Genomic DNA, 27,388 nt, shown 5'->3' with positions numbered 1-27,388 from the left:
TCTTTTAGTTGGACTTCTAATACTTTGGGATCTGTACAGTTCCTTTTGAGGTGTTTGTATTGCCCGGCTGGAATATTTTCCAGCCACTTATGATGGTGCTCGCTGTCTATATTGATGTAGGCGTTTGAGTCTGTCGGTTTGCGATGGGTTTGGGTACATATGGAATTCCTCTCAATATAGATTTTTAGATCTAAAAAGACCAGCTCTTTTTTACTTTGAGAAAAAGTTAGGTGGATATTACAATTGTTTTGATTTAACAATTCTAGAAAAGGGGATAGGCTTTCTTCAGTTCCCCTCCAGATAAAAAAAAAATGTCATCTATAAATCTCCACCATGACACCAGGTTCGCCCCCAGTGTTCTGGCGGCGTCCACAGTTATCATTTCCCAGTATGCCATAAATAAGTTGGCATAACTGGGGGCGAACCTGGTGCCCATGGCGGTACCCCTAATCTGAAGATAATAGACGCCATCAAAATAGCTAAATCCCTGAAGGACCATTTGGTCAAGAGTAGTCTACCCGACAAGACCTTGGTGAGAACATGCAACCAAGGTTTTCACAGGTGTGGGGCCTGTTTAATGTGTCGGACTACATATAAAAAAGATATCTCACGAAAAACTATAGACTTTACAGTCAATGGGAAAAAATACAAAATCAGGGACTTCATTACCTGCAACTCAAGAAATGTTATATACCTTCTTGAGTGCAGGTGTGGGCTAGTATATGTGGGAAAAACATCTAGGCCCCTAAAAACTAGAATGGCGGAACACGTCTACAATATCCGCAAGGGCCTAGATAGTCATCCCTTCTCGGAGCACTTCAATAAGGTGCACAAGAAATGTGAAGGGAACATTATTAGATACTTGGGAATTCAACAAGTCAAATCCAATTGGAAAACCAGGGATCTTGAAAAAACGTCTGGCGCAAAGTTAGATGCGTTGGATATTTGACCTCAACACTTTAAAACCAAATGGGCACAATGCGGACTTTGAATTAAAATGGTTTTTAGAGTAAATAACTATATATTTTAGAAACAAATTTTACAAGTTTTATTCCTTTATGTATTTTAATAATTATGTTTCTTTCTTTTTTTCACATCTGGGTATCCATATGTTGCTATTCGTCCTCCAATGAAATTTCGCTTAAAATTACTGGCAATGAGTGATCCCACTCGGGTAATAGGGAAGGACTAGTGGGAATACGAAGTAACACTTAGCTTGGTCAGAGTGGGTCCTCTGGGAAAGTTACACAAGGTCCATTGAGAATATGAAAAAGGTGTCCTTTTCCCTCAACAAAGATGGTGGACGAGGACCTGCGCTATGAGGATCTAACGTTTGTGATCATCTGAGCAACATATGCATTACACATAGCCTATCCTGGACACCTGTCAGCCTTATGAGGAACATTACGGCCGTAAGAAGGTTTCCGGCAATGGAACGCAGGCGGCGGGACTTCCGGCCAGCGCTGGAACGCATAGCGCTTCACTTCCGGCAAAGCAATGGAACGCACGCGGCGGGACTTCCGGCCAGCGCTGGAACACATAGCGCTTCCGGTAATAGACGCCGGGAGAGTCCGCCACACCTTCCAAATACAGGTGATAGTGATGTTAATTATACACAGGGGTATAAAGAGCTGTTTGGACCCAGTACACCTATCCAAAACTTGAAAAGGGTCGGAGTTTCACCGACCGAAACGCGTTGTCATTTGGATAGAAGATCGTTTATGGACCTTGGAGCATTGACATCTCTAGCACAACCAACCTGCTGACCCAAGCCCTGTGCGGTGGTACCGAGCCAATTCAGCTCTGGACCACAAATTGCTTATGCTAAGCTAGCCCACCGCAGGGCCATCTTTTGGTGAGAGATTGTCTATTTATTCATCTGCACAGCCACTTTATATTAGACACGGCTTCCAGGTCCCATCCTTGAAATTTATATTGTTTATTGTTCATTGTCCATGTTTATGAGTCTTTCCATGTAATAAATGCACTTTATTCATTTTAAATTCATGGCTCAGCCCATCTGCTTTTAATATAAGGAATTCATCTTTATGGTATGAGCGCCAATGCATGCTGCACTTTATTTTCCCCGCCTCTGGATGTGGTAGAGCTGCAGTGCCAGTAGCCACTGCGCTCAGGGAGCCAGGACACATACCTGTGCCAGCCATGGTGGGTTCCTCCGGAGGCTCCCTCGTTACAGGCAGACTACGGCAGCACAGTCTGCCCGGCAGGCCATGGGACAAATGCCTGGATCCACTAGGCACTTAACTAAACTGAGGACAGGTGGGGTATAGAGTGGGGGTGGGTAGCCATGTTCAAATCATTTAAGATTTAAAGTGCCAGGCTCCACACACACCACAATCTATACCCCAGTGTTCTCCAGAGGATGAAGGAGAACTGCATCTCTTGGTTATTTAACCAAAAAAATAAATACCCAAGTTCTATAGGTGTGTACTAATTCTGATCTTGAACACATCCTTTCAGTTTCACAATTTCCCATTCTTTCTGTAAACAGCTGTTTTTATAGGCTGGGCTTCACCCAACAATCCCAAGGTCAGAAGTAAACTTTACATACAATACAGAGGGCGGTAGAGGTTGTGTTACCATCCAACACAGAGGGTGGGGGGAGGAGAAAAATAAAAAGCTTACGGTGGATCCATGCCTGCCAAGAACCTCCCATTCTCCACTGGTCACAGCCACCTCCTCCTTTACGGGACATCGGAAGTCACCTAAGAGTTAAAAAGTCATATTTGGGACATTGAAAAATAAATACCTTGATTTAAATATCCATCACTACAAACCTGCTAAGCGCTAATCTTTCATCCATCTTCTACATAAACTTAGTCTATTGTAATGTTCACTATACATAGCTCAAAAGAGTTCTTTTTTTGCAGCCAACATGCATAGAGTATTAAGGTTCTCTGTAGCAGTTTGCAAGAGAACTTCAAACTGACATAACTTCAAACTAATGATCAAGCAGATAATTATGCAGAAAAAGACAACAGACAACTTACTGAGCCCCAGCAGGTCAGCTCCTGCCCTACCAGAACTGGCTGCTCTCAATACGCTGGTGATTCGGTAAAGATGCCGGAAACCTGTCTTGCACTCTGAAGCAAAAAGGAACTGGATCTCATCATCTCGGGTTTGGGGGAAGAAGTGCAAGATATCATGAATCTGAGGAAGAGACAAACAAGGATCATGGAGAAGAGGAAAGAGATAGCTTCAATACAGGCATCTGTAATTATGTGTGTACGCATGTATCTAAAATAGATAGAGAGATATATATATATATATACCTATATCTATATATCGAGAGAGAGAGAGAGAGAGAGAGAGAGAGAGAGAGAGAATCTATATAATTTCTTCTGCATATCCTGGGCACTGAACCATGCACACCTGACAAGAAGAGCTGCTGGTGTTAGTAAGCATGCCCGACTGACAGAAACCACAGGTTCTCCCTTTATTCCATTTTCAGCAGCAATCCCAAACTGTAGTGACTGAAGATTCATAAATCCCAATTGACACTCCCGCAGTGTATCTCCAACTTAGCACAGCCATCCTGATAAAGCCTCTATGAATTATTCTGATAGATGCCCATTCGTATAGACGCCCAGCATGGGGTGCACAGAATGAATGGCCCCCAATATTTGCAATTGGAAACCATACACTAAGGGGTAAATTTACTATGGCAAATCCGACAAATTCGCAGAAAAATTCAACTTTAGACAATAGACCATTGTACAAACTATTATTTTACATCAACGAGTATAAAGGCTGAAGATTTGCGAATGGTCAGGTTTTCTGTAAGACGATGTAAAAGCGCCCCCCCCAAAAAAATAGACCTGCCTATGGCAGAAGAGTTTGAGGCAAAGCACTACACAAATCACTATGCAGGCTTCATTAGGTTAAACAGTGATAAATGGATAAAATATAATTGGGCACCTGTTTTTCTGTTTGTAATTTCAATTTGCCATCTGTTATGATCAGAAAAGTCAAATCAGACGGCATAAATAACGGACCTCTCAGTCAGATTTCAGATGAAGCCTGACGGTTAGTAAATCACATTTTTTTTTTTTTTTAAGACAGCAAGACCTCACCTGTAACAGTCAGGTTTAGAATAGAACCAAAACAGACAGCACAGTATATTTACCCCTGAATAGAAAATATGACTATCCATTTTAAGACCCGATCAAGTGCAGCCAACTCTGCTAATAAGGCTGATTTTGTGGAACCTAAGATCATACGGCAGCCATAGTGTAGGCAAAGGGAGTTCCAAGTGACAGGTAAGTGGAATTAGCGTTTATATGCTGGAACCACATTTGTGCACAAAACGGTTTAATGGTGAAGTACTGATGCGGACCATTGAAGGGATCAATAATCCATGTAAGCCAGTAGGAGCAGCATGCACTTTCCAGGTTTGGGAATACAAGTATGTGTAACAGCAGTGATGGCGTCACAAACCACTTAGTCAGTGTGGAATAAGTCATAATGCAAATTATTCAATACATAACTACAATCGTAGGAAAATATGGGGTTAGCAGCTAAGACATCTCACACACACGCGCGCGCACACACACACACCCACACACGGAAAAAAAAAAAAAACACTCCCCCACTCATTAAAAGTTATTAGAGACAATGAAAGCCTGCAATACAAAATCTATATACAACTACTAGTGACATACATTTATCCAAATGTCTGTTGTCTCCTCGTAGATCACAAGAGGTGTTACAGAGTCAGACACAGAATCTGACAGTCGGTGATGTTCCGAAAGCTCTTTATAAGGAGCCACAAACAGTGAGGGTGGGATGAGGACAATCTGCAGACGTGTCTGTGGACGATCTAACAGGACAGCCCAGGCACTGCACGGAGAGAGAAGTTATGGATACCATCATGATTGAGGACATGGAGTCACAGAACAAAGTAACCATTTAATTCCAAAATAATTTCACACACATGCAAGCTATGTGTAACTGTTCATATAAAAGCTTTATTCACAATGGCAACAATATACCGGTAATTCATTTTCAGATCACATTCCTTATGAACTTGTCTGCACCATCAAGAATATTTTCATAAAAAGCTTTAACTTCATAATTTATTTTATTAGCCTTATATACTGTATTTGATGGGGGGTTTTGCGATACAAAGAAAAATTAGAAAGATAAATCAATGTTTTACTAAAAGTTGCAGAGAAGTAAGTACAAGCACCTACACTTCAGGGGAAATTCAATTAGGTTCAGTTCTAATCGCACTAAAGGGCCCTACACACTTAAAGATTATCTGTCCAATATTTCTGTTTGGAACAAAAATCTGGTAATGCATGGGAGCAAATGACAATTGACCATATCCTCTCAAACACTGGAAAACTAAGGGGTCTATTTACTAAGCCTTGGATGGAGATAAAGTGAATGGAGATAAAGTACCATCCAATCAGCTCCTAACTGTAATTTCACAGGCTGGGTTTGAAAAATGACAGGAAGCGATTGGCTGGTACTTTATCTCCGTCCAAGGCTTAGTAAATAGACCCCTAAAACCCAAACACACTAGACAAGAAAGTAAAGGATCTCGCTCAGAAGGGACAATTTGAGAGAGATCTTTTACAATCTCATCCAGTGTGTACACTCAATGTCGCTAACAACCCCCTCCCTCTGAACATGTACAGACGAGGGAGGTCCTCATTAACTACAACCACGCCCCCCACCTTCAGTTTTTTCCCCGCCGGCATCGGCAAGTATATATGCACTTGCCAATGTCGGCACTCCACCGGGTCCCCGCCGCGATTGCCTAGTGTGTACTGGGCTGAAAATGGACTTCAGACAAATTGGTTACATATGTTTCGTTAAACCAATTTTTCTGAACAACCATTTTTGTCCATTTTCTGGATTTTGGGAGCAAATGGTTGATTGTCATTTGCTCCCAGCCAGATTGGACAGATATATCTTTCAGTGTGTAGGGCCTATTACAGTACCTCCGGACTCACTGATTTTTGTTCTCAGGAACGTAGGGCTTTAAATTGTAAATTCAGGCAAAGCATTTGAAGACCAGGAAGCACTCTGCAGGTGTGACACATCACAGAAACTAATGAAGCTAAAAAAGAAAATACCAATAACCAGGACTAAGCCCACCAAAGTGCAGCTCTGACTGATTAGGACAGTGGTTCTCAAACGCGGTCCTAAAGACCCCAAACAGTTTTCAGTTTCCAGGTCACCTAGCAAGTGTATTTATTACTTTATGATACATTTTAAAAGATCCACAGGTGGAGCTATTTCACTTGTGATTCTGTGATGAGACACAGTAAACATGAACCTTTTCGTGGTCCTGAGGACTGAGTTTGAGAACCTACGGATTAGGCCGCGGTCCTCAAGGCACCCAAACAGTCCAGGTTTTAGGTATATCCATAGCTCAGCACAGGTGGTTAAATCAAATTGACAGAGGTGCTAATTAAGTCAACAGTGGCCAAGCATGGATAAACTTGAGCGCGTTTGAGAACCTTTGGATTAGGCGATCTGAGAGAAGGTACCTAAGCACTTTCTATGACTATCTGAGTACTCCATGCAAGAGGACTTTAAGTTCTTTGGAACATGCAAGCAAAGGGACACGATGTTAAAAAAAAAAAAAAAAAAAACCTAATCACTTGTCAAGAACAAGAGGGTTCCTTTCTTTATTCAGGATTATTAAAGAGATGAAGCACACCCCCATTTATGGGCCTAATTTGGACCTGATCGTAGAAGTAAACTTATTCTCTAATGGGCAAAACCATGTGCACTGCAGGTGGGGCAGATATAACATGTGCAAAGAGTTAGATTTGGGTGAGTTATTTTGTTTCTGTGCAGGGTAAATACTGTCTGCTTTATTTTTACATTGCAATTTAGATTTCTGTTTGAACACACCCCACCCAAATCTAACTCTCTCTGCACATGTTATATCTGCCCCACCTGCAGTGCACATGGTTTGCCCATTAGAGAAAAAGTTTGCTGCTGCAATCAGGTCTGAATTAGGCCCTATCGCCCACTACTGAAGAAAGGAGGAAGGGGAAAAAATAAGATTTTAAACCTACCGGTAAATCTTTTTCTCGTAGTCCGTAGAGGATGCTGGGACTTCGTAAGGACCAAGGGGGATAGACAGGCTCCGCAGGAGACATGGGCACTTCAAGAAAGACTTTGGATCTGGGTGTGCACTGGCTCCTCCCTCTATGCCCCTCCTCCAGACCTCAGTTAGAGAAACTGTGCCCAGAGGAGACTGACAGTGCGAGGAAAGGATTTTAGATAATCTAAGGGCAAGATTCATACCAGCCACACCAATCACACCGTATAACCTGTGATATACAATCTAGTTAACAGTATGAACAACAACATATCATCGGTCCATAACCGACGAAACTATAACATAACCCTTATGAAAGCAACAACTATTTACAAGTCTTGCAGAAATAGTCCGCACTTGGGACGGGCGCCCAGCATCCTCTACGGACTACGAGAAAAAGATTTACCGGTAGGTGTAAAATCTTATTTTCTCTAACGTCCTAGAGGATGCTGGGACTACGTAAGGACCATGGGGATCGTACCAAAGCTCCCAAACGGGTGGGAGAGTGCGGATGACTCTGCAGCACCGAATGAGCAAACAGGAGGTCCTCCTCAGCCAGGGTATCAAACTTATAGAACTTTGCAAAGGTGTTTGACCCCGACCAAGTAGCAGCTCGGCACAGCTGTAGTGCCGAGACCCCTCGGGCAGCCGCACAAGACGAGCCCACCTTCCTAGTGGAATGGGCCTTAACCGATTTTGGTAACGGCAATCCTGCCGTAGAATACGCCTGCTGAATCGTGTTGCAGATCCAGCGAGCCATAGTCTGCTTTGAAGCAGGGCCGCCAACCTTGTTGGCTGCATATAGGACAAACGGTGCTTCTGTTTTTCTGATCCTAGCTGTTCTGGCCACGTAAGTCTTCAAAGCCCTGACCACATCAAGGGACTCGGAATCCTCCAAGTCTTTTGTAGCCACAGGCACAACAATAGGTTGGTTCATATGAAAAGATGAGACCACCTTAGGTAGGAATTGAGGAAGGGTCCGCAATTCCGCTCTATCCATATGGAAAACCAGATAGGGGCTTTTATGTGATAAAGCCGCCAATTCCGAAACTCGCCTAGCCGAAGCCAAGGCTAACAACATGACCACCTTCCAAGTGAGATATTTCAACTCCACTGTTTGAAGTGGGTCAAACGAATGTGACTTCAGAAAACTTAACACCACGTTAAGGTCCCAAGGAGCCACCGGAGGCACAAAAGGAGGCTGAATATGCAGTACTCCCTTCACAAAAGTCTGTACTTCAGGCAGAGAGGCCAATTCCTTTTGAAAGAAAATGGATAAGGCCGAAATCTGAACTTTAATGGAGCCTAACTTTAGGCCCAAATTCACTCCAGTCTGTAGGAAGTGAAGAAAACGGCCTAGATGGAATTCTTCCGTAGGAGCATTCCTGGCCTCGCACCAAGAAACATATTTTCGCCATATCCGGTAATAATGTTTAGATGTCACGCCCTTCCTAGCCTGTATTAGCGTAGGAATGACCTCATCCGGAATACCTTTTTCCGCTAGGATCCGGCGTTCAACCGCCATGCCGTCAAACGCAGCCGCGGTAAGTCTTGGAACAGACAGGGACCCTGTTGCAACAGGTCCTGTCTTAGAGGAAGAGGCCACGGATCTTCTGTGAGCATTTCCTGCAGATCCGGATACCAGGTCCTTCGTGGCCAATCCTTAACAATGAGTATTGTTCTCACTCCTCTTTTTCTTATTATTCTCAACACCTTGGGTATGAGAGGAAGTGGAGGAAATACATAGACCGACTGGAACACCCACGGTGTCACTAGGGCGTCCACAACTACGGCCTGAGGATCTCTTGACCTGGCGCAATACCTTTGTAGCTTTTTGTTGAGACGGGACGCCATCATGTCTATTTGGGGCAAACCCCACTGACTTGCAATCTGTGCGAAGACTTCCTGATGAAGTCCCCACTCTCCTGGATGCAGGTCGTGTCGGCTGAGGAAGTCTGCTTCCCAGTTGTCCACTCCCGGAATGAACACTGCTGACAGTGCACTTACATGATTCTCCGCCCAGTGAAGAATTCTTGTTAGTTCCGCCATCGCCCCTCTGCTCCTTGTGCCGCCTTGGCGGTTTACATGAGCTACTGCGGTGACGTCCGACTGAATCAGCACTGGTCGGTCGCGAAGTAAGGTCTCCGCTTGACGTAGGGCGTTGAATATGGCCCTCAGTTCCAGGATGTTGATGTGAAGACAAGTCTCTTGACTTGACCAAAGGCCTTGGAAATTTCTTCCCTGTGTGACTGCTCCCCAACCGCGGAGGCTCGCATCCGTGGTCACCAGGATCCAATCCTGAATGCCGAACCTGCGGCCCTCTAGAAGGTGAGCACTCTGCAGCCACCACAGGACAGAAACCCTGGCCCTGGGGGACAGGGTGATCCGCTGATGCATGTGCAGATGTGACCCGGACCATTTGTCCAATAGGTCCCACTGGAAAGTCCTTGCATGGAACCTGCCGAAGGGAATGGCTTCGTATGTCGCCACCATTTTTCCCAGGACTTGAGTGCAATGATGCACTGACACTTGTTTCGGCTTCAACAGGTTCTTGACTAGAGTCATGAGTTCCTGCGCTTTTTCTTCCGGAAGATAAACCCTTTTCTGGTCTGTGTCCAGAATCATGCCCAAGAAGGACAGGCGAATCGTAGGAACCAGCTGCGACTTTGGAATATTGAGAATCCAGCCGTGTCGCTGTAACACCTTCAGTGAAAGGGTTACGCTGTTCTGCAACTTCTACCGTGATCTCGCTTTTATGAGGAGATCGTCCAAGTACGGGATAACTGTGACACCCTGCTTTCGCAGGAGCACCATCATTTCCGCCATTACTTTGGTGAAAATTCTCGGGGGCCGTGGAAAGCCCAAACGGCAACGTCTGAAATTGGTAATGACAATCCTGTATCGCAAATCTCAGGTACGCCTGATGAGGAGGATATATGGGAACATGCAGGTATGCAACCTTTATGTCCGGCGATACCATAAAATCCCCCCTTCCAAGCTGGCGATGACCGCTCTGAGCGATTCCATCTTGAACTTGAACCGTTTTAAGTAAAGGTTCAGGGATTTTAAATTCAAAATGGGTCTGACCGAATCGTCCGGTTTCGGGACCACAAACAGGGTTGAGTAGTACCCCATCCCCCTCTGAAGCAGGGCAACCTCGGTCCCCACTTGTTGAAGACACAATTTTTGAATCGCCAGTAACACTATCTCCCTTTCCAGGGGAGAAGTTGGTAGCGCCGATTTGAAAAACCGGCGAGGAGGTACCTCTTCGAATTCCAGCCTGTATCGCTGGGAAACAATTTCCATTGGGCAGGGATCTACCCGTGATTGAACCCAGATGTGGCTGAAAAGTCGAAGACGTGCCCCCACTGGAGCGGACTCCCTCAGGGGAGCCCCAGCGTCATGCGGTGGATTTTGCAGAGGCCGGGGAGGACTTCTGTTCCTGGGAACTAGCTGTGTTGTGCAGCTTTTTTTCTCTGCCCTTACCCTGGCAAGAAAGGACGATCCACGTACTATTTTGCTTTTATTTGAACGAAAGGACTGCATTTGATAATGAGGCGCTTTCTTAAATTGTGAGGGAACATAAGGCAAAAAATTCGATTTACCTGCCGTAGCTGTGGAGACAAGGTCCGAGAGACCCTCTCCAAACAATTCCTCACCCTTGTAAGGCAAACTCCATATGCCTATCTGAGTCAGCATCCCCCGTCCACTGTCGGGTCCATAAGACTCGCCTAGCAGAAATGGACATAGCGTTTATTCTGGAACCCAGTAAACTAATGTCTCTTTGAGCATCCCTCATATATAAGACAGCATCTTTTATATGCCCTAGGGTCATTAAAATGGTATCCTTATCAAGGGTCTCAATATCCGCTGATAAAGAATCTGTCCATGCTGCTACAGCACTACAAACCCAGGCCGACGCAATTGCCGGCCTGAGCAACGTACCAGAATGAGTGTAAATGGACTTCAAGGTAACCTCCTGCTTGCGGTCAGCAGGATCCTTGAGGGTAGCCGTATCTTGGGACGGGAGCGCTATCTTTTTTGAGAAGCGTGTCAAAGCTTTGTCTACCCTAGGGGAGGATTCCCACCGTATTCTGTCCTGTGACGGGAAAGGATACGCTGTTCGAATCCTTTTGGGAATCTGCAGTTTTTTGTCTGGAGTTTCCCATGCTTTTTCGCATAATTCGTTCAGCTCATGTGAGGAGGGAAAGGTCACCTCAGGTTTCTTTCCCTTATACATGTGTACCCTCGTGTCAGGGACAGGGGGTTCCTCAGTAATATGCAAAACATCTTTAATTGCGATAATCATATATCGAATACATCTAGCCACCCTTGGCTGCAATTTTGCATCATCGTAGTCGACACTGGAGTCTGAATCCGTGTCGGTATCTGTGTCAACTATTTGGGATAGTGGGCGCTTCTGAGACCCCGAAGGTCTCGGCAACATAGGGACAGACATGGGTTGACTCCCTGACTGTACCCTAGCTTCAGCTTTGTCTAATCTTTTGTGCAATAAATTAACATTAGCACTTAAAACATTCCACATATCCATCCAGTCAGGTGTCAGCACTGCCGACGGAGACCTAATATTCATACACTCCCCCCCTCCTCCTTAGGTGAGCCCTCAACCTCAGACATGTCGACAAACGCGTACCGACACACCACACACACAGGGAAGCTCTTTTCTGAAGACAGGTTCCCCACCAGGCCCTTTGGAGAGACAGAGAGAGAGTATGCCAGCACACACCCCAGCGCTATATGACCCAGGAAAAAACATAGAATGTTTACCCAGTAGCGCTTATGTATAATGTATATGCGCCAATTATGTGCCCCCCCTCTACTTTAAAACCCTCTTTCACCGTGTGTCAAGCAGGGGAGAGTCCGGGGAGCTTCCTCTCAGCGGTGCTGTGGAGAAAAAATGGCGCTGGTGAGTGCTGAGGGAGAAGCCCCGCCCCCTCGGCGGCGGGCTTCTGTCCCGCTCAAATTTACTAATAACATGGCGGGGGCTCTTTTTATACATGTACAGTGCCCAGCTATACATGTATATGTGTGTATTTGCCACCTGAGGTGTTTATTGCTGCCCAGGGCGCCCCCCCTGCGCCCTGCACCCTTACAGTGACCGGAGTGTGTGAGGTGAATGGGAGCAATGGCGCACCGCTTCACTACTGTGCGTTACCTCTTATGAAGATCATGTCTTCTGCCGCCTCTGAAGTCTTTTCCTCACATACTCACCCGGCTTCTTTCTTCCGGCTCTGCGAGGACGACGGCGGCGCGGCTCTGGGACGGACGGCGAGGGTGAGACCTGCGTACCGATCCCTCTGGAGCTAATGGTGTCCAGTAGCCTAAGAAACAGAGCCCTGAAACTCAGAGAACTGGGTCTGTTTCTCTCTCCTCAGTCCCTCGATGCAGGGAGTCTGTTGCCAGCAGGCTCCCTGAAAATAAAAAACCTAACTAAAATACTTTCTTTTACAGGAAACTCAGGAGAGCTCCCTGAAAGCACCCAGTCTCCACTGGGCACAGTATCAAACTGAGGTCTGGAGGAGGGGCATAGAGGGAGGAGCCAGTGCACACCCAGATCCAAAGTCTTTCTTGAAGTGCCCATGTCTCCTGCGGAGCCCGTCTATCCCCCTTGGTCCTTACGGAGTCCCAGCATCCTCTAGGACGTTAGAGAAAATAAAATAAAAATTCTATGAACTGGGTAATTTGCAGAAGATTAAAATGTGTACGTAGATATTTAAACCGAAATTCTCACAAATACGCACTACTTTCCATCTGGAGTCCAGCCAGCTCTGGCTATGTATTCACTTCCAGCAAACAGCACCTCAAACGGCTGCCTGAGCTCCTTGTCTACAACATCCAGCACCTATAGAGAAATAAAGGTCAGTCATAGCAGAAATACCTAGCCATGCTTTTACCCAATTAGCAGCATGCAGAGACCACATCATCCCTACATGACCATACACCTAATGTGGGAGCTGCAATGGTGTTAGGTATGCTATATGGTCAGAATGGACAGAAAGTAGACAAGCAAATTGTGGACATTCATACATGGCAACTTTTATTAAGTTGCAGTTTAACAGTACATTTCTGTGTTATTATTAGTTCTGCTAAAATATTGAAATAGTCTCAGCAAATATGGTGTCGATATGAGTGAATGCCGACGTACTGCTTGTAAACCTAATGTCTATGCAGACCTTCTGACTGATGTCTTTTTATACCACAACCTTAGGAACTACATTCCTTTATCTTAGTGATCCAAGCAGATCCCCACACAGAGTTTTGGGAGATGATTTTTCCCGGGAAGTACTGCCTGAAAGTGTCCCAAATATTCCTCAATAGTGGCTGATTCCATAGCTTGTTACCCTGCTGCTATGAGGAGGTATGCAGGCACTGTGAATTTACATAAAGCCACCCTCACTGCATGCATCTTTAGAGCTTCACAACTCCCCCCTCATCAGGTGATCTCAACCATCTCCTGGTCACAGGGGAAATTGCTTATGCGGTATGTATGACAATGTTAAATGTCAACTGTGTTCACAATACTCAAATTAAAAACACGGTACTTACATTTCATCAGTCTCGCCATTATGTGTGTCGCCCTAATATACAGAGCCCGCTTATATCCCTCTAACACATAGGGCAGATATGCACAATGTGGATATCTCCTTTCAATCGAGCATAGATTTACTCCATGCGTTTAATACAGAATTGGACAAATCCAGTGGAACTCACTCACCCTGCCCTCTGCATCCACTGTTATCTCTGACAGTTTAAACGTCACTCTTGGATTTGCCGTTCCTGTGAATTGTGGGAGATTATTCAGCAAACAGTCATACAATTTTTTCTTCTTCCTGTTAAGGTTAAATGTTAACACAGCCATCCCAATCACTACAAAGCCCACACGATGCTACAGTCACACAAATCATAGATCCATTGATGAGGCTGCAGGGATGATGCTCACCAGCTTTGGGGTACCTAAATGAATCCGTCCTGCGAGTCTCCAGCATTGGGGAGGTCACATGAATAATCTCCACTTCAGACTCATCGTTCTCCTCGTAGAGGATGCGCAGAATTTGACCACCAGATGCAGCTACAACATGGAAACACGCGACACCAGACCATGGTTACTGAGCGATTGGCAACTTGAATACGTTACATATTCAAACAAGTTTACAACTCTGATGGGTAACAGCATTCAAAACCTGTCATCTATCAGTGAATTACTTCTTACTTGTCTCATTACTGGGGCACCACCAGTATCCTGTGTAACGATCAAATTCCTCTTGCAGCACAAATGAGGCTACGCCAGCTGATCGGCAGTCTTCCTCCACTCCAACTAAGTCTGCGTAAAACAATACATCACGCTTTCAGCACAATACCATAATCAATTCCTTTAACGGCAAGGAACATGTGTTACAACACAAGCCATTCAATATTGGGACCAGTATAAATGGTTATAATGAATTATACACAATGTACAAATTCTAGCTCCAAAAGTATACGTCTAGTGTGATATTCCATATTTACGCTATTTTGTACTTTTGTTAGTTAAGCAGGGCCTAACCTTTGTGCACAAAGGTCAACCGGCGCTCCTCTCCACTCTCTATATTAGCGACAAACAAGTCGTTGCTGTGCACAAATGCCATCCAGCTGGGGTCTGCAGGACAGATGGTAGGGTCCATGCGGATGTTAGGACAACCGCTTTCCAGTAACCGAGGTTGGAGGGACTGCTTCTACAAGTGCATAAAGAAAGGATGAGAATGTTACAATGACAAGCTGATGGTATTAATGTATAATATCAGCAAGGTCAAAATTCGGATGTTGCAAAATTACATGGCTTAACCTTACCGTGAACCCACGGGTACCCCCATCTCTAACAGTATAAATGGCGCTTCCAGCTTGGAACAGGAAAGTTCCACTTTTTGCATGGTAATCAAATGCAGAGATGCCAACTGTTCCGATACGTTTTCTCTCTCTCAGGAGCTCTTCTTCACGGGAGTACATGCCGTAATCTGGGGTAGCCTATAGTAACAGAAAACATTTAAAATAATGGACATGAGTGCCTGCAAGAGTGATTCGGCTGTGCAAAAACACACGGACAACAAATGCAAGACACAAAGGGTGGTATTCAAATGATATATCACGCCTAATCTCCTTTCTAAAGTGATCCCCGTTATTGGCCATATCGCGCCCATAGTAACCGGGTTTAGCTGCATAAAGGGTTGGGCGCCCTCGCTATCCCGGGGGGAGGCGAGCTAAAATTATACCACTCCTGTCAGCAGAAACAGAACCGGTGTGGAAGGGGGTGAAAGGAATTGAATACCGCCCAAATAATCCCCCATCTCATGTCTCACCTGAAAAGTGTCCAGCAGAGGTTTCCAGGACAGCATGAGGACTGCACCACGGTTAATGTTCTTTGGGATCTCTGAGTAGAACAGAGTGTTCTCCCGGTTTTCTCCAGACATCGCTGAAAGGAAAACAATTAGATAAGTACAAAAGATTCCTATGTGCAGTCAAAGGGCCAAAAATAAAACATTTTAATACATTGTCTTTTGTAAGACATGAAAGAAAAAAAAGATTGTTCAGTGTGCAACTGGCATTACACTGCAGCTCTGATAGTTTTTTTCTAAAGCATGGGACCCCTGGATCTCATATTTTTATATCCACACCCTCTTCATCTAAGGCTCTAAGCTCCCAGAATATGTGTGTCCCCCCCCATCCTCCACTGTGTACTGCCACTCGGCCAGTTCTGCCCTTATTTGTTACTATACTGAAATGTTGGTGTAACTAGGTGACAATCTGTTAGGCCTATAATAAGTGTCTTATTGTTTCAATTTATAAGAACTACCGTTTACATTGATTTCCCTTATTCATACATACTGTTGGTCTACTTTCTCTGCATTACAAATGTACCACTAGATAAATAAAAATAGATACAAATATTATATCCTCATTTTATAAAGTGTAATGCGGGCCCATCGTTTGGGTCTTTTTTGGTTATTTTTATTTTATGTGATCAGTATCGATTATGTTTATGGTACCTAGTGTATTTCTCTAGAGTTTTCTTTTATGCTATGTTGCTGGTATGTTTAATATTTACAATAATAAAACAAAACGATTGTTTAAATAAAAAAATAAAAATATTATTACATCCTCAGGAAATTATCTCCCCATAGGAAACACAAAAAAAATCTACCAATATGCAAACTGCATTTTAAGAAAGGAGAAGAAATGGATCAATTTTTAGTACACTGTGGCCCCACTAAACTTGACTGAAGCAAACTCCATAAAAAATGGTATGGCTTCAGTCAGAGTATATAAATCATATTTGTTTACTGCACCAGCATATTACCCTGTACAAATGGTAATCTCTAATATTTTCATTAATGTTTTAAATTTTCTGATTACGTTTCACACTGGGCATTGATTGCATAATATTGTGGTTTGTGATGTGTGGGTTTATAACGTATACATTACAATGTTACCCTTTTCTTTCTCCTTTTAGCTCTACCTCTATCCTCTTCTTCATCTCACTCCTGTATTTCACATCAAGCCCATTCTCTATGCTAACACTCATCTTCAATACCAATCACCAGGGCTGCCATCAGAAATTGTGAAGCCCGGGACTGACAAAATAGACAGGGCCCTCCCTCCCAAATAAAGGTTTCTGCCGCACTGCTCCACCCCTATATGATGTCATACATTGTGACGTTACATATAGGCGGATTGTTGCTGACCTACAAGAATGGTTTACAGAGAGCTGATGCACAGATAAGGCTTTTTTTTTTTTTTAAGAAGTCCTCCTTGCGCATCAGCTTGCTGTTGGTTCACAGACTGGTGCAGCTCTACAGGTATTGGCGGTAGGAGCTAGGTGTGAGCCCCCCTCTCTGTAAGGGCCCGGGACACCAGTCCCCACAGCACCCCCCTAAAGGATTCCCTGCCAATCACCAGCCTATCCATCTACTTCATAACACTGCAGTGTCTCCCTCCACTCCATATAATCAACATCTCCCCTTCACCAAGACTGCCATGCTGCCCCCTGACACCCTCCCAATCCTAACAATTAACCCATATCCACAGAGTCTTACCTACCGCATTCTCATTAAGGAGAATATACATAAGGGGCAGCTATTGCGACTGAGAAGAAATTGCTCTTCTGGAAAGAACTTTGATAAACGAGTGACAGGTATAATGGATGGTTTTGAATTTAAGGGATACTCTTAAACTATTCTAGAAAGAGCGTTTAAAAAGGACGTTTTAATAAATAGAAACAATTGTTTATATAAAGGGGCTCGATTCAATTCAGTGCAGATTGAATATCGCCGGGAATCAGCTCCTAGTGCTATTCAACTCAGCGCACTGTGACACCTGACAAGAGGATTTCTTCTCGCACCCCTCCGGGGGGGGCGGGGGTGGGGGGGATCGGGGGCAAACAGAATTCAGACAAAAGTGCTGGTGTGATTCTGATTTCTGCCCTTAGCGTGGCGGAAACAGCATCACGCCGGGCACTTTAGGTGGAGAATGCCGGTTCTTGCGGCAAAACGGCCCTGTTTAGACTGTGAGAACAGGCCTTCCCCGACATGACAGCGTGCTGAATTGAATAGCACAGGAGATAATGCTGAACTGAATAAAAAAACACATCAGAAATAGGCAAATGTAGCGTTTAGTTCCACTTTCAATAGCCATTCAAGAGAAATTAAATGTTTTTGCATGCATAGTTACATTTTAAAGAAAGATACCATTTTACGAAACTGTATACTGTCAGATCCAAGACTAATTTAAAGAAAAACAGGTTTCTTAAAACCGTATCACAGTTTTATGAAAACACAGGAAACAGTGGACAACAATAGAACAACCCACACTGTGGTTACCCCCGAACAGGTAGGCATCTAAAAATGAGGGAATACCAAGTATACCTGTACGTGGCTAACAAGACAATTAAGGTTCCATTGAAGTCTGTAGATAAGTTTTATAGCATTGTTTCTCTTTCATCCACTAGGGGACACTGGAGCATTCCTTAGACATTAGGGGTGTGAAGCTTGTAACTGGAGGTGTGGCACAATCTAAAATTAGCATTGTCTGTACAGCCGGCTCCTCCCCCTTCACATCCCTCCTCCCTCAATTTGGAAAATTGGGGCAGATGTATTAACCTGGAGAAGGCATAAGGAAGTGATAAACCAGTGATATGTGCAAGGTGATAAACGAACCAGCCAATCAGCTCCAATATGTAAATTAACAGTTAGGAGCTGATTGGCTGGTGCATTTATCACCTTGCACATATCACTGGTTTATCACTTCCTTATACCTTCTCCAGGTTAATACATCTGCCCCATTGTGCCTAGGAGGTACAAGCACAGAAGGGAGCTCCTGCAAGATTTCTCTTTCTTTTTTTTTTCTTTCCTTTATACTGACCCAATCCCTCCTAACTAAAGGGAGGGTGCAGGTTTCAAAAGATGGTAAATGCCCGATCCCACCTAAAGAAAGGGGGTGCAGGCTTTACCAGATGAAAAGGCTGCGTCCCCCTAATAAAAGGGGGACAAAGTTCAGGAGTGGAGACAAGGATTCCGACTGAATAGAGACTAAGATCCCAGTGAAAGGGTTCGGTATCTCTATCTGAAGATTCTCTTCTAACAGTGAGTAGACGGCTGAGCCGAGAAAAAGAATATCCTTATTAGAGAAGAGCAGCTGGAGCCGAGCCAACCTGTTAAAAATGGGGGCAAAGGTTTCCATGAAGTGGAGAGACAAGGACCCTGATTGAAAGGGTCGGCATCTCTCCTAAGCAGCACAGTGAGTTGATTTACAGGCAGCATTTTTAAATAGACACTGTTAGACAGAGACAGTCCGTACAGACACTGCCTGCAAGGAGAGTGAGCACTATAGGGCTCTATTGCAGGCTGAGCACAGACAATACTTTTAGAGATGTGTCTTAAATTTTTCAGTTGTGGCCATTTTGGCTTTTAGAAATAGGCGCCCACCTGTAGTTAGAAAATCTCTGAGGAGATTCTTCAGCTACCAATCACTGTCAAGCAGATTGAAACATTGTATTAAATTCAGTACATCCTGAGATTAATTTACATATGGCTGGTGTGGCTACAGAAAGGCTTTGCTGCTGCTAAATCTTTGTATAAAGAATGATGTGGTTTTCTTTTCCCTCCAAAGGATTCTACTGAAAAAGATCCTGAGGAAGAGGAGCAACAGAAGTATAATCCAGTCAAGACAAGCTGTTATAACAGTTGGTGCTGTGAGGATTGCAGACGCCAGGCTGGTTTTAAAAAAATAAAATAAATTTTAGTTTTTTTCTTTCTCCTATAATGTAGGCTTAGTTCCAGCTGTGTGTCTAAACCAGTTTCACTTGCTCGCTATATCCCTGCGGTCTTTCTCTTCCTACTTAAATAGGGTGAAAGCACTGCTGACTGTTGATGAAGTATATGTTAAACAGGTCAAAAGCACCAACCAAGACCACAAAGAAGCAATAATGGCAAGGAGGTGAGCGATTTATGTTTAGGAATGGACGCTCAACCTGGGAGTAGTGGTCAGTCGGCATCAAGTTGGCGGAATACCGCAAGCACATTTAGAATGGGCAGCAGGGTTGACCAAAATTATGGACTAATTTTTCAGTAGAATGACTCCACCCGCACATGCAGAAAAGACTGTGTTGGGCAGCAAAGAGACCACTCCCAACCCTACATGAAGAGGAAGGGGGTCTTGTAATTGATGATGAAGGTGAGGCAGTAGAAGCGATACTGAACACCAGTCCGTAAGAGGAGGACTCTGAGGTTAAGGGATTAGATTCTCTTATTAAGCTGTAAAAATAAGAATTTACTCACCGGTAATTCTATTTCTCGTAGTCCGTAGTGGATGCTGGGGACTCCGTAAGGACCATGGGGAATAGACGGCTCCGCAGTAGACTGGGCACATCTAAGAAAGATTTAGGACTATCTGGTGTGCACTGGCTCCTCCCCCTATGACCCTCCTCCAAGCCTCAGTTAGGAACTGTGCCCGGAAGAGCTGACACAATAAGGAAGGATTTTTGAATCCCGGGTAAGACTCATACCAGCCACACCAATCACACCATATAACACGTGATAGGAACCCCGGTTAACAGTATGATAACAAATGGAGCCTCTGAAGAGATGGCTCACAACAAAACCCGATTTTTGTAACAATAACTATGTACAGGTATTGCAAACAATCCGCACTTGGGATGGGCGCCCAGCATCCACTACGGACTACGAGAAAATAAGAATTTACTCACCGGTAATTCTATTTCTCGTAGTCCGTAGTGGATGCTGGGAACTCCGTAAGGACCATGGGGAATAGCAGGCTCCGAAGGAGGCTGGGCACTCTAGAAAGATCTTAGACTACCTGGTGTGCACTGGCTCCTCCCACTATGACCCTCCTCCAAGCCTCAGTTAGGATACTGTGCCCGGACGAGCGTACACAATAAGGAAGGATTTTGAATCCCGGGTAAGACTCATACCAGCCACACCAATCACACCGTACAACTCGTGATATGAAACCCAGTTAACAGTATGAAACAACAGAGCCTCTCAACAGATGGCTCAACAATAACCCGATTTAGTTAACAATAACTATTTACAAGTATTGCAGATAAACCGCACTTGGGATGGGCGCCCAGCATCCACTACGGACTACGAGAAATAGAATTACCGGTGAGTAAATTCTTATTTTCTCTGACGTCCTAGTGGATGCTGGGAACTCCGTAAGGACCATGGGGATTATACCAAAGCTCCCAAACGGGCGGGAGAGTGCGGATGACTCTGCAACACCGAATGAGAGAACTCCAGGTCCTCCTCAGCCAGGGTATCAAATTTATAGAATTTTGCAAATGTGTTTGCCCCTGACCAAGTAGCAGCTCGGCAAAGTTGTAAAGCCGAGACCCCTCGGGCAGCCGCCCAAGATGAGCCCACCTTCCTTGTGGAATGGGCATTGACAGATTTTGGCTGTGGCAGGCCTGCCACAGAATGCGCAAGCTGAATTGTACTACAAATCCAACGAGCAATAGTCTGCTTAGAAGCAGGAGCACCCAGCTTGTTGGGCGCATATAGGATAAACAACGAGTCAGATTTTCTGACTCCAGCCGTTCTGGAAACATAAATTTTCAGGGCCCTGACCACGTCTAACAACTTGGAGTCCTCCAAGTCCCTAGTAGCCGCAGGCACCACAATAGGCTGATTCAGGTGAAACGCTGACACCACCTTAGGTAGAAACTGGGGACGAGTCCTCAATTCTGCCCTATCCATATGGAAAATCAGATAAGGGCTTTTACAAGACAAAGCCGCCAATTCTGATACTCGCCTGGCAGAAGCCAAGGCCAATAACATAACCACCTTCCACGTGAGATATTTCAGATCCACGGTTTTTAGTGGTTCAAACCAATGTGATTTTAAGAAACTCAACACCACATTGAGATCCCAAGGTGCCACAGGAGGCACAAACGGGGGCTGAATATGCAGCACTCCCTTTACAAATGTCTGAACTTCAGGTACTGAAGCTAGTTCTTTCTGAAAGAAAATCGACAGAGCCGAGATCTGTACCTTAATGGAGCCCAGTTTTAGGCCCATATTCACTCCTGCTTGCAGGAAATGCAGAAATCGACCTAGTTGAAATTCCTCTGTTGGGGCCTTTTCGGCCTCACACCAAGCAACATATTTCCGCCATATGCGGTGATAATGATTTGCTGTAACTTCTTTCCTGGCTTTAATAAGCGTAGGAATGACTTCCTCCGGAATGCCCTTTTCCTTCAGGATCCGGTGTTCAACCGCCATGCCGTTAAACGCAGCCGCGGTAAGTCTTGGAACAGACAGGGCCCCTGCTGTAGCAGGTCTTGTCTGAGTGGCAGAGGCCACGGGTCCTCTGAGATCATCTCTTGAAGTTCTGGGTACCACGCTCTTCTTGGCCAATCCGGAACCACGAGAATTGTGTTTACTCCTCGCTTTCTTATTATTCTCAATACCTTTGGTATGAGCGGCAGAGGAGGGAACATATAAACTGACTGGTACACCCACGGTGTTACCAGAGCGTCCACCGCTATCGCCTGAGGGTCTCTTGACCTGGCGCAATACCTCTCTAGTTTTTTGTTTAGACGGGACGCCATCATGTCCACCTGTGGACGACCCCACTGATTTGCAATCATTTGGAAGACTTCTGGATGAAGTCCCCACTCTCCCGGGTGGAGGTCGTGCCTGCTGAGAAAGTCTGCTTCCCAGTTGTCTACACCCGGAATGAACACTGCTGACAGTGCTAGTACATGATTTTCCGCCCATCTGAGAATTCTTGTGGCTTCTGCCATTGCCATCCTGCTTCTTGTGCCGCCCTGTCGATTCACATGGGCGACTGCCGTGATGTTGTCTGACTGGATCAGCACCGGCTGGTGTAGGAGCAGGGATTTTGCTTGACTTAGGGCATTGTAGATGGCCCTTAGCTCCAGAATATTTATGTGAAGAGAAGTCTCCTGACTTGACCATAGTCCTTGGAAGTTTCTTCCCTTTGTGACTGCCCCCCAGCCTCGCAGGCTGGCATCCGTGGTCACCAGGACCCAGTCCTGTATGCCGAATCTGCGGCCCTCCAGAAGATGAGCACTCTGCAGCCACCATAGAAGAGACACCCTGGTTCTTGGAGACAGGGTTATCAAGCGATGCATCTGAAGATGCGATCCGGACCACTTGTCCAAAGATCCCACTGAAAAATTCTGGCATGGAACCTGCCGAATGGAATTGCTTCGTAAGAAGCTACCATCTTTCCCAGGACCCGCGTGCAGTGATGCACCGATACCTGTTTTGGTTTCAGGAGGTCTCTGACTAGAGAAGACAACTCCCTGGCTTTCTCCTCCGGGAGAAACACTTTTTTCTGGGCTGTGTCCAGAATCATCCCCAGGAACATTAGACGTGTCGTCGGTACCAGCTGTGACTTTGGAATATTCAGAATCCAGCCGTGCTGGCGCAGCACATCCTGAGATAGTGCTACTCCCACCAACAACTGTTCCTTGGACCGTGCCTTTATTAGGAGATCGTCCAAGTACGGAATAATTAAAACTCCCTTTCTTCGAAGGAGTATCATCATTTCCGCCATAACCTTGGTAAATACCCTTGGTGCCGTGGAGAGTCCAAACGGCAGCGTCTGGAATTGGTAATGGCAGTCCTGTACCACAAATCTGAGGTACTCCTGGTGAGGATGGTAAATGGGGACATGCAGGTAAGCATCCTTGATGTCCAGGGAAACCATGTAATCCCCTCGTCCAGGCTTGCAATAACCGCCCTGAGCGATTCCATCTTGAACTTGAATTTTTTTATGTACTTGTTCAAGGATTTCAAATTTAAAATGGGTCTCACCGAACCGTCTGGTTTCGGTACCACAAATAGTGTGGAATAGTAACCCCGACCTCGTTGAAGTAGGGGTACCTTGATTATCACCTGCTGGGAATACAGCTTGTGAATTGCCGCTAGCACCGCCTCCCTGTCTGAGGGAGCAATCGGCAAGGCAGATTTTAGGAACCGGTGGGGTGGAGCCGCCTCGAATTCCAGCTTGTACCCCTGAGATACTACTTGAAGAATCCAGGGATCCACTTGTGAGCGAGCCCACTGATCGCTGAAATTTTTAAGGCGGGCCTCCACCGTACCTGGCTCCGCCTGTGGAGCCCCACCGTCATGCGGCGGACTTAGAAGAAGAAGCGGGGGAGGACTTTTGCTCCTGGGAACCTGCTGTTTGTTGCAGCCTTTTTCCCCTACCTCTGCCCCTAGACAGAAAAGAACCTCCTTTTCCACGCTTGCTTTTCTGTGTCCGAAAGGACTGAACCTGATAAAATGGCGCCTTCTTAGGCTGTGAGGGGACATGGGGTAGAAATGCTGACTTCCCAGACGTTGCTGTGGAAACTAGGTCGGAGAGACCATCCCCAAATAATTCCTCCCCCTTATAAGGCAAAACTTCCATGTGCCTTTTGGAATCTGCATCTCCTGTCCACTGGCGAGTCCATAAGCATCTCCTAGCAGAAATGGACAATGCACTTACTTTAGATGCCAGCCGGCAGATTTCCCTCTGTGCATCTCTCATATACAAGACTGAATCTTTGATATGGTCAATTGTTAGCAGAATCGTGTCTCTGTCTAGTGTGTCAATATTTTCTGACAGTTTATCTGACCACGCAGCGGCAGCACTGCACATCCATGCTGACGCAATAGCTGGTCTAAGTATAATGCCCGAGTGTGTGTAAACAGACTTCAGGATCGCCTCCTGCTTTCTATCAGCAGGCTCCTTAAGGGCGGCCGTATCCTGTGACGGTAGTGCCACCTTTTTAGACAAACGTGTGAGCGCTTTATCCACCCTAGGGGGTGTTTCCCAGCGTAACCTATCCTCTGGCGGGAAAGGGAATGCTATTAGTAGCTTCTTAGGAATTACTAATTTTTTATCAGGGGAAAGCCACGCTTCTTCACACACCTCATTTAATTCATCTGAAGGGGGAAAAACTACGGGTAGTTTTTTCTCCCCAAACATAATACCCTTTTTTGTGGTACCTGGATGTAAATCAGAAATGTTTAGCACCTCTTTCATTGCTTCAATCATGCAGTGAATGGCCCTGACGGGCATTAGATTCGACTCATCCTCGTCGACACTGGTGTCAGTATCAGTGTCGACATCTACGTTTGCCACCTGAGATAGCGGGCGTTTTAGAGCCCCTGATGCCCCTTGAGACACCTGGACAGGCACGAGCTGAAGACTCGGCTGTCCCACATTTGGCATGTCGTCAAATTTCTTATGTAAAGAGTCTATACGTGCACTCATTTCTTTCCATAAGCTCATCCACTCAGGTGTCTGCCCCCCAGGGGGCGACATCCCTGCTAAAGGCATCCGCCTTCACATCATTATCCTCATCAAACATGTCGACACAGCCGTACCGACACACCCCACACACACAGGGAATGCTCAAACAGAGGACAGGACCCACAAAAAGCCCTTTGAGGGGACAGAGTAAGAGTATGCCAGCACACACCAGAGCGCTATATATATACATACAGGGACTAACTGAGTTATGTCCCAAATAGCTGCTTTTCAATATATATACTGCCAAATTTAATGCCCCCCCTCTCTTTTCCCTCTTACTGGTACTGTAGATTGCAGGGAAGAGCCAGGGAGCTTCCTTCCAGCGGAGCTGTGAGGGAAAAAATGGCGCCAGTGTGCTGAGGAGATAGGCTCCGCCCCTTTTTCGCTGCCTATTCTCCCGCTTTTTATGGACTTCTGGCAGGGGTATTTACCTCATATATAGCCCCTGGGGCTATATATTGAGGTATTTTAGCTAGCCAAGGTGTTTTTATTGCTGCCTCAGGGCGCCCCCCCCCCCCCCCAGCGCCCTGCACCCTCAGTGACCGGAGTGTGAAGTGTGTGAGAGGAGCAATGGCGCACAGCTGCAGTGCTGTGCGCTACCTTGGTGAAGACTGAGTCTTCATGCCGCCGATTTTCCGGACCATCTTCTTGCTTCTGGCTCTGTAAGGGGGACGGCGGCGCGGCTCCGGGACCGAACATCAAGGCTGGGCCTGCGGTCGATCCCTCTGGAGCTAATGGTGTCCAGTAGCCTAAAAAGCCCAATCCGGCTGCAAGCAGGCGAGTTCGCTTCTTCTCCCCTTAGTCCCTCGCTGCAGTGAGCCTGTTGCCAGCAGGTCTCACTGAAAATAAAAAAATCTAAGACTATTACTTTCTAAGAGCTCAGGAGAGCCCCTAGTGTGCATCCAACCTCGGCCGGGCACGAAATCTAACTGAGGTTTGGAGGAGGGTCATAGTGGGAGGAGCCAGTGCACACCAGGTAGTCTAAGATCTTTCTAGAGTGCCCAGCCTCCTTCGGAGCCCGCTATTCCCCATGGTCCTTACGGAGTTCCCAGCATCCACTAGGACGTCAGAGAAATAGAATTACCGGTGAGTAAATTCTTATTTTCTCTGACGTCCTAGTGGATGCTGGGGACTCCGTAAGGACCATGGGGATTATACCAAAGCTCCCAAACGGGCGGGAGAGTGCGGATAACTCTGCAGCACCGAATGAGAGAATTCCAGGTCCTCCTCAGCCAGGGTATCAAATTTGTAGAATTTTGCAAACGTGTTTGCCCCCGACCAAGTAGCTGCTCGGCAAAGTTGTAAAGCCGAGACCCCTCGGGCAGCCGCCCAAGATGAGCCCACCTTCCGTGTGAAATGGGCTTTTACAGATTTAGGCTGCGGTAAGCCTACCGCAGAATGCGCCAGCTGAATAGTGCTACAAATCCAGCGCGCAATAGACTGCTTAGAAGCAGGAGCACCCAGCTTGGTGGGTGCATACAGGATAAACAGCGAGTCAGTCTTCCTGACTCCAGCCGTCCTGGAAATATACATTTTTAGGGCCCTGACTACGTCCAGCAACTTGGAATCCTCCAAGTCCCTAGTAGCCGCAGGCACCACAATAGGTTGGTTCAAGTGAAAAGCTGAGACCACCTTTGGGAGAAACTGAGGACAAGTCCTCAATTCTGCCCTATCCATATGGAAAATCATATAAGGGCTTTTACAAGACAAAGCCGCCAATTCTGAAACCCGCCTGGCCGACGCCAAGGCCAACAGCATGACCACTTTCCACGTGAGATATTTTAAATCCACAGTCTTAAGTGGTTCGAACCAATGTGATTTCAGGAATGCCAAAACCACATTGAGATCCCAAGGTGCCACTCTGGGCACAAAAGGAGGCTGAATATGCAGTACTCCTTTGACAAAAGTCTGAACTTCGGGCAGTGAAGCCAGTTCTTTTTGGAAGAAAAAAACGACAGAGCCGAAATCTGGACCTTTATGGACCCCAATTTGAGGCCCAACGTCACCCCTGCTTGCAGGAAGTGCAGGAATCGACCCAGTTGAAATTCCTCCGTCGGGGCCTTCATGGCCTCACACCAAGCAACATATTTTCGCCAAATGCGGTGATAATGTCTTGCGGTGACATCCTTCCTGGCTTTGATCAGGGTAGGGATGACTTCCTCCGGAATACCCTTTTCCTTCAGGATCCGGTGTTCAACCGCCATGCCATCAAACGCAGCTGCGGTAAGTCTTGGAACAGACAGGGTCCCTGCTGCAGCAGGTCTTGTCTGAGCGGCAGAGGCCAAGGGTCCTCTGTAAGCATCTCTTGAAGTTCCGGGTACCAAGCTCTTCTTGGCCAATCCGGAACCACGAGTATGGTTTTCACTCCTCGCCTTCTTATTATTCTCAGTACCTTGGGTATGAGAGGTAGAGGAGGAAACACATAAACCGACTGGTACACCCATGGTGTCACTAGAGCGTCCACCG

The 27,388-nt window shown here is 45.9% G+C and overlaps 1 protein-coding gene across 2 annotated transcripts in view; it reads right to left on the bottom strand.

Annotated features, from left to right (window-relative positions):
- Positions 1–27,388, bottom strand: part of DPP8 (dipeptidyl peptidase 8) — a 136,564-nt gene that overhangs the window by 82,286 nt on the left and 26,890 nt on the right. For both annotated transcript variants that reach the window (XM_063925597.1, XM_063925596.1), the window contains exons 3-12: positions 15,439–15,551; positions 14,933–15,106; positions 14,649–14,817; positions 14,316–14,426; positions 14,046–14,174; positions 13,821–13,882; positions 12,847–12,947; positions 4,683–4,860; positions 3,012–3,171; positions 2,647–2,726 (exon numbers count right to left, since the gene is read on the bottom strand). In XM_063925597.1, coding sequence (XP_063781667.1) covers positions 2,647–2,726; positions 3,012–3,171; positions 4,683–4,860; positions 12,847–12,947; positions 13,821–13,882; positions 14,046–14,174; positions 14,316–14,426; positions 14,649–14,817; positions 14,933–15,106; positions 15,439–15,551 — 1,277 coding nt within the window. The remainder of the gene's footprint in view (positions 1–2,646; positions 2,727–3,011; positions 3,172–4,682; positions 4,861–12,846; positions 12,948–13,820; positions 13,883–14,045; positions 14,175–14,315; positions 14,427–14,648; positions 14,818–14,932; positions 15,107–15,438; positions 15,552–27,388) is intronic.

This window comes from Pseudophryne corroboree, chromosome 6, assembly GCF_028390025.1.
Source record: "Pseudophryne corroboree isolate aPseCor3 chromosome 6, aPseCor3.hap2, whole genome shotgun sequence".
NCBI classification, from domain to species: domain Eukaryota; kingdom Metazoa; phylum Chordata; class Amphibia; order Anura; family Myobatrachidae; genus Pseudophryne; species Pseudophryne corroboree.
The sequence above is the reverse complement of the archived record's forward strand: the minus strand, read 5'-3'. Positions and strand labels throughout refer to the sequence as shown.